General features: G+C 39.1%; 1 protein-coding gene across 1 annotated transcript; it reads left to right on the top strand.

The window, feature by feature from the left end:
- The first annotated feature begins 3,137 nt into the window (after positions 1-3,137).
- Positions 3,138-4,150, top strand: LOC136066907 (uncharacterized). The gene is made up of 2 exons (XM_065771961.1): positions 3,138-3,680; positions 3,848-4,150. Exons 1-2 carry the CDS (start codon positions 3,138-3,140, stop codon positions 4,148-4,150), a joined length of 846 nt encoding a protein of 281 aa, XP_065628033.1.
- The last annotated feature ends 4,006 nt before the right edge of the window (positions 4,151-8,156 follow it).

Raw genomic sequence — 8,156 nt, 5'->3', positions numbered from 1 at the left:
TTTATATATTTTTTTTTTAGTGATCTCATTTGTAACGCTTCTTACCATTATCATATATTTATTAACTGATGATTTGCATAACAAAGACAATAAATGAGAGGTAGCATTGGTCATTAGATTTTCGAAAGTAATAGTGTATGAAAATTATATATATATATATATATATATATTATAAATAAGGTTAAATGAAATGTCAAAAAATGGATTTTTAAATTTTCTAAATTTATTTCTTATGTAATTTCTACTACTATGATTAATATGGTTTCCATAGTTAGAGTTTGATTAGTTTTAAATTTAAATTTAGTACTATGATTGTTAATTGTTAATTGTTGATTTAATTTTTTAAGTGAATTTAACAGTTTATGTTACTCCATTGTAAAGTTTTTAATGTTCTCAAAAGAAAAATAGTGGGTTAATCCCACATTGGAAAATGAGTGTGAGTTAAAGAGGTTTAAAGCATATGCTGTGTATCCAAGAGTTATGCCCTTTTGGATATACACCACTGTAAGTTTCTTTAAAAACCTTCTCCCCTCTCCCCATGTGTGTGTGTTAAAAATGCTTAGTATTCTAAAAAAAAAAAAAATTGTTCTCCATACGGTAATGTCTATTTTATTTTTTACTTCTCCTTACAACCTCCTTGTTTTCCAATCAACGATTACCAATTGACGTTTGATTTTTTTTTCTTTATCTACTATTTATTACTTTGTATTGGTTTTTCTCTCTCTCTCTCTCTCTCTCTCTCTCTCTCTCTCTCTCTCTCTCTCTCTCTCTCTCTCTCTCTCTCTCTCTCTCTCTCTCTCTCTCTCTCTCTCTCTCTCTCTCTCTCCAGTGGCAATCTATCGTTTTCCAAAACTTGATGATGATTCTATGACATTAAATATGCATTATTAGTTTTTTTTTTTTTTAATTTAATGTTTCTAACTTGATTTGTTTTGTATTTCATTCTTCCTTTGATGCATTGGGTGTGAGAATGAGTGTTTCCCTAGCATTACTCCACTTAATGTGGACAATTTTATTTATTTAATTTAGGCAAAATATTATATTTAAAATTTTTTAAAATAAAAAGGAGTGGAAATATAAATAATTTAATGATATATATAGAGGATGTGGCTGAATTTAAATGTTAAAATAAAATGATATGAGAAAAAAATAAAAATAAAATACATAACAATAAACACTAACTTATCTAAATAATCCTATGCAATATAATAATAGTACATTCTTATATACTTTTTTTAATTATTTGTAATGCAATATAATAATATTTAACAATCAAAGTCATAAAAAAATAAAAAATAAAAACTTAAAACACAAAACTAAATCTCATCAACCAAAATAGAGTTCTAAAGAATACAAAACTTTATCAAGCTAAAATGGAGATGCAAGAAAAATAAAAATAAAAATCCACCAAAAAAATTGAGGGAGAAAGAGTGGGAAATAACCACTTTTTTGTGAGAGAAAATTATGTAAAGAATGGAAGAGTGAATGACAAATTTATACTAAGAAGATGATAATAAAAAGAAACAAAATAAAAGAAGATAAAAGGAAAGAGGAAGAGTGATATCAAGGTAGAATGTTTGGAAAGATGAAAAGTGTGGGGGTAAAGGCCCAAAATTATGTATTGGGCCTAAGGCCCTATTTGAAGACTAAAGTGTGTCCAAATAGAAGAAAATGGTTGAGAAAGAACCCAGGTGGGAGAACTATACCTGGGAATGAATGGAGAGTATAGTCCGAAAAGTGTGTTCTCCTCGGATATAAAGAGTCTCAGTCAAGCAAGCACCTGGGAGGTTCGAGTGACCTTCTTGACGGTTCCAATGATAAAGATAAACCTCAGGCATGTATAGAGATGATAAGAATGGATAAATATCTAGAGGAAAAGTTGCTACCACTACATTAAATGCACTGTAGCAACTTTTCTGGCTGCATTAATGTGGAGAAGACCCCTGAACAGTGCATTCTCAACCACTACCACTCACAAAGAATCATAGAAGATGCCAGATGGGATATACACTCAAGTGAAGGCTTAGATGACTAACAAGTGTACGATCAAGATGATCTAAAAAGAGACTATATAATGTAAAAGGTCTCCCAGAGAGTAAGGGGGAAGAAAAAAAAAAGGCCTGTGATATTTCTAAGAATGATACATGCAAAAGTTTGTCTCTTCGGACATGAATATATTCAAGTTTCAAATTTGTTTTTACATTGATTCATCAGTAAAACCTGTATTGAACGTTGTTTAATTCACCACTAGCCCATCTCTTTCATCCACTCTCTACAAATTCATTGTATTGGGCTTATTGGAATCATACTCCAAATCATTTGGTCTTGGGCCACAAATCTTGACCCTACAACTGGCATCGTTTGTGGGAAGAGTTTGAGCAAGAGTGGAAGCAACGATTAATGATGGCGGAACTAGGACAACAAACTGTAGAATCTAGGGCATTTCAACACGTTGATCCTTTTCTTAACTTAGGGCGGAGACAGGATCGTGAAAGTAGTGTACACACTACACATACTGATCGAAGCCAGTCACATGGTGGAAGCCACGTGTCCCATGTAGAGAAGAACAAAAATATGCAACTGGAGATTGATCAACTGAAAAGAGAATTGTGCCATGCAAAGAGAAAACGGATTTCTTCGTATTCTGATGAAGACTCTGATGACGAACAAGACGTCACTAACAAGCAGAGATCTCGAACACTAGTTAGTGAATCTTTCTCCTATGAAGAAGAACATTATCGTAAACGGCAGCCGCAAAGTCCATCACGTGGAGGTGTAGGGAACGATGCTATGAGCAAGGCCTTGAACCAAATCTCCAAATCGCCTTTCACGCGTAGGATAGAGGAGGCAAGACTTCCTCACCATTTCCATCAATCGACGTTCATTATTTACAATGAAAAAACAGATCCTGTAGAGCATGTGAGCCACTTTAACCAGAGGATGGCAGTCCATTCTAAAGATGAGGCTTTGATGTGCAAAATTTTCCCCTCTAGTCTTGGATCAGCGCGATGAGATGGTTTGACAGCCTGAGAGCAAATTCCATTAATTCATTCAAATAACTCACCCAAGCATTTGGTTCCCATTTTGTCACCTGCCGAAGAGTGGCCAGGCCCTTGGCTTCATTGCTATCCTTGAGCATGCAAGAAGGTGAGACCTTGAAAACATACTTAGATAGGTACTGGGAGATGTTCAATGAGATGGAAGGCGACTGTGATGGAGTGACCCTTAATACGTTTAAGCTTGGCCTCCCTACTGACCATGGTTTAAGGAAGCCCTTAACTGGTAAGCCAGTTACTAACACGCGTCAGCTCATAGACCGTATTGACAAGTATAAAAGAGTTGAGGAAGATCAACAACAAGGAAAAGGAAAGGACAAGGTTATCCCCAAGAGAGGAGGGATTTCAAGTCGGACCGTTACAACAATAGTAAACCACGGAAAGATTTTGCTGCACAATCAGGATCATCAAATCTTCAAGCAGTCAACGTTGTATTCAAAGAGCCAGTGCACCAAGTCTTGGAAAAGATTAAGAATGAACCATTCTTCAAGTGGCCGAATAAGATGGTGGGAAATCCTGAGAAGCGTAATCATAATCTCTATTGCCAGTACCATCAAGACCATGGGCATACCACAGAGGATTGCAGGAGCCTGTGGGATCATTTGGACCAACTGGTCTGCTAGGGTAAGTTGAGACAATTCTTGCACCACTCCAGTGGCCGAGGAAGTCAGGTGAACTCGAAGACTCGAAGGGATAATTCTTCAAAGCCTCCCTTGGGAACTATCAATGTCATCTTCATCGCACCAGGGAGAATAGGATCCTGTCCATTCAAGGTTATGTCGGTAGCCCAGGTACCCGCAGGGGACCTTACTCATGGTCCGAAGAAAGCTAAATCGGATACTAAACCGGTGTTAGGGTTCTCAAATGAAGACAAGGTTGGAACCATCCAACCCCATGATGACGCTTTAGTAATCACCCTCAGAATTAGAGGGTATGACGTGAAGAGGATAATGGTGGACCAAGGTAGTGCGGTAGAGATAATGTATCCTGATCTCTACAAAGGGCTGAACTTAAAACCTGATGACTTAGCACCATATAACTCTCCCCTGATGAGTTTTGAAGGAAGAGTTGTTATCTTGAAGGGTCAAATATGATTACCTGTGTAGACTGGTGCAGAGGTAGTAGAGGTAGATTTCGTCGTTGTAGATGTATATTCACCCTATATTGCAATCGTAGCTAGACCTTGGCTTCATACACTAGGGCTGTTTCCTCTACTCTGCATCAGAAAGTTAAGTATCCGTCTGAGGGTCAAGTTAACAAAATCCTGGGAGATCAATCTATGGCGAGACAATGCTTGGTGGCTGCCATCCAGCATAAACCCAAGATTGAGTCCTCAGCCCATGCTGGAAGGGATTTATAGCAATCAAAACATCTGACACTGCACACCAATGATTCAGTCGAGGGTGTGAGATGTGAAGATTTGACAAAAGTTGCCATCGGAGATAATCAAGAGAAGTTCTTTCAGGTCAGATCTCAATTACCTCTTCAGGAGAAGGATGCGCTCGTAGAATTCCTTATGAGAAATATCGATGTATTTGCTTGGAATGCTTATTAAGCCTCGGGGGTAGATCCGGAATTTATATGTCATCACCTAAATGTCAACCCTTTAGTCAACCCTAAGAAATAGCCCCTTCGGTGTCCATCCAGGGAACACGCTGATGCAGTACGGGAGGAGGTAATGAAGCTCAAGCAGGCTGGAGCTATTAAGGAGGTGTTCTATCCTAAGTGGCTAGCAAATATTGTAGTGGTGAAGAAGAAGAATGGGAAATGGCGAGTATGTATAGACTTCACTGACTTAAATAAGGCTTGCCCTAAGGATCATTTTCCTATGCCTAAAATTGATCAGCTAGTAGCTGCCACTGTCGGCCATTCTCAGATGAGTTTCCTGGATGCTTTCCAAGGTTATCACCAAATACCATTAGCCCTGGATGATCAAGAGAAGACTGCTTTTGTCACCCCTATTGGGAACTACTACTACAAAGTAATGTCATTTGGTTTGAAAAATGCAGAGTCCACCTACCAAAGAATGATGACGAGGATGTTTAAGCCACAGTTAAGTAAGAGTATTGAGATCTACATAGATGACATGGTGGTGAAGAGCAAGGTGGTTTCAGAGCATATGAAAGATCTTGAAAACCTTTTTGAAGTTCTTAGAAGATACAAATTGCATTTAAATGCCTCCAAGTGCTTATTCGGCGTCGGATCAGGCAAGTTCTTGGGGTACATGGTGACTCACAGGGGAATTAAAGTTAACCCTGATCTGGATAAAGGTCATCAACAATTTACAAGCTCCTCGAAATCCCAAAGAAGTTCAGAAACTGACGGGAATAACCGCTGCTCTGAACCGATTCATCTCTCGATCAGCAAATAGGTGTAAACCTTTCTTCTTGTTGATCAACAAATGGAAAGGATTCGAGTGGACTGAAAAGTGTGCTCTAGCTTTCCAACAACTTAAAGACTATTTAGCTCGGCCACCAATCATGTCCAGTCCTGAGCCAGATGAAGTCTTGTTTGCCTACATTGTTGTGGCTCCTTATGCTGTGAGTTTAGTGTTGATACGAGTGGACCAAGGTGTACAAAAGCCAGTCTACTACGTGAGTAAATCATTGCATGAGGCCGAGATTCGATATTTGCCACTAGAGAAAGCCATCTTGGTAGTAGTGCTCGGTACTCAGAAGCTACCTCATTATTTCCAAGCACATACGATGGTTGTTCTTACCCAACTTCCATTTAAAACCATACTCAGAAGTGCTGACTATACAGGGAGAATAGCCAAATGGGGCACTATCCTAGGGGCTTTTGACATCAAGTATATGCCCCGCACCTCCGTAAAGGGGCAGGTCCTCGTAGATTTAGTAGCTGAGTTTACTGAGCCCTCGTTAGAAGAATTGATACCAACACAGGACATGGATGGAAAATCGGTTGGCGTAATCTCCCAGAAAGGTCCTTCATCCTGGGAAGTATATGTAGATGGTGCAGCAAACCAGAAATGATCTGGAATGGGTATAGTGTTAATATCTCCAGAGAGAATTGTTATCAAAAAGTCACTAAGACTAAGCTTCACGGCCACAAATAATGAGGCTGAATACGAAGCTCTACTGATGGGAATGACTATGGTTCAGAGAATGGGAGGAAAGTCAATGGAAGTGTTCTCGAACTCAAGGCTAGTCGTCGGACAAGTACAAGGAGAATTTGAGGCGAAAGATAAAAGAATGCAGGATTACCTAAGCCGAGTTAGATGCTTGCAGTTGGAGTTTGAATCTTTTAATTTGTTGCACATCCCTAGAAGTGGAAATTCACATGCTGATTCTTTGGCCATGCTCGCCACATCCTCGGCGCAGGATTTGCCTAGAGTTATCATCGTCGAAGACTTGCATAAGCCTACGGGAACAAGGAGTGAGGTTGTTCAAATTCATCAAATCAAAGCCGAGTTCAGTTGGATGGATCCTATAGTTAAATTCCTGAAGGATGATATTTTTCCTAAAGAGAAGTTGGAAGCCGACAAAGGTCGGAGGAAGGCAACTAGATTCTGGTTATCCGAGAACCATAAATTGTACAAACGCTCCTATTCTGGGCCATACTTGCTGTGCATGCATCCTGAAGCAGCTGAATCACTCCTCGAAGAGTTGCATGAAGGAATCTGTGGTAGCCATACTGGAGATAGATCTTTGGCTCATAGAGCCATTACTCAAGACTATTGGTGGCCGAACATGCAAAAGGAAGCCCATGAATATGTTAAGAAATGCGATCAATGTCAACGGTTTGCGCCGAACATACATCAACCAGGAGGAGTCCTTAATCCACTATCTAGCCCATGGCCATTTGCTCAATGGGACTTAGATATTGTAAGTCCATTCCCTAAGGCTGTAGGAAATAAGAAGTACCTTCTGGTTGGCACAGACTATTTCACCAAATGGGTTGAAGTTGAGCCTCTAACTAACATCAGCGACGTAAATGCAAAGAAATTTATCTGGAAAAATTATTGTCACTCGGTTTAGGATTCCCCATACTCTCATCTCGGACAATGGCCTTCAGTTTGATAGTAAAACATTTAGGAATTATTGCGACGAGTTGGGGATCACGAATAGATACTCTACCCTTGCTTATTCCCAAGGGAATGGGCAAGCAGAAGCTGTTAATAATATCACAGTAAATGGACTAAAGAAGAGACTAAATGACGCGAAGGGCAAATGGGTGGAAGAACTGCCACACGTACTTTGGACATACAAAACTACGCCTTGTAGGTCTACAGGAGAGGCCCCCCTTTCAATGACCTATGGGGCTGAAGCTATCATACCTTTGGAGACTGGATTCCCAATATTGAGAACAAGTTCGTTCAGTCCGACCGGCAATAGTGATCTGCTAGAGAAGAGTTTGGATCTGATTGATGAAAAGAGGGAAAATGCAATGGTCCGATTAGCACATTACCAACAAAAACTCAGGTAAGGCTATGATACCAACGTAAAACTAAGACCTCTAAAACCTGGTGATTTGATGCTCAGAAAGGTTGTGGGCACTACGAAGAACCCAGCTTGGGAAAAGTTAGGACCCAATTGGGAAGGGCCATATCGTATTACCTCAGGGGCTGGCATTGGGGCGTATTTCTTGGAAGATTTAGATAGTCATGTAATACCACACGCCCCTGGAATATAAGCAACCTTAAAAGGTACTATTATTAATCGAATCTTTTCTTTGATCAATATGCCAATTTATTATATAAAGTTTTTGGATAAGTGTTTAAACTTAAATTCAATCATGCCTGAAGTCCTCGGACCAGATGATTTGGGTTAGTTAACACTCTATTACAATTCTCCTAAGTGTTTAAACTTAAATCCAATCATGCCTAAAGTCCTCGGACCAAATAATTTGAGTTAGTTAACACTCCATTACAATTCTCCTAAGTGTTTAAACTTAAACCCAATCATGCCTGAAGTCATTGGACTAGATGATTTGGGTTAGTTAACACTCCATTATAATTCTCCTAAGTGTTTAAACTTAAACCCAATCATGCCTGAAGTTCTTAGACCAGATGATTTGGGTTAGTTAACACTCCCTTACAATTCTCCTAAGTATTAAAACTAAAGTATTTGAATAAATTCT

This window comes from Quercus suber, unplaced genomic scaffold (genome assembly GCF_002906115.3).
Source record: "Quercus suber isolate HL8 unplaced genomic scaffold, Cork oak 2.0 scaffold_51, whole genome shotgun sequence".
Taxonomy (NCBI): Eukaryota; Viridiplantae; Streptophyta; class Magnoliopsida; order Fagales; family Fagaceae; genus Quercus; species Quercus suber.
This window is presented reverse-complemented; position numbering and strand designations above follow the sequence as displayed.

Excerpts from the sequence above, each read along its gene's own strand:
- LOC136066907 (XM_065771961.1), top strand. The coding sequence starts at position 3,138 with ATGCAAGAAGGTGAGACCTTGAAAACATACTTAGATAGGTACTGGGAG. Across the intron at positions 3,681-3,847 it reads GGACCAACTGGTCTGCTAGG|GTACCCGCAGGGGACCTTAC; the intron begins GTAAGTTGAGAC and ends TCGGTAGCCCAG.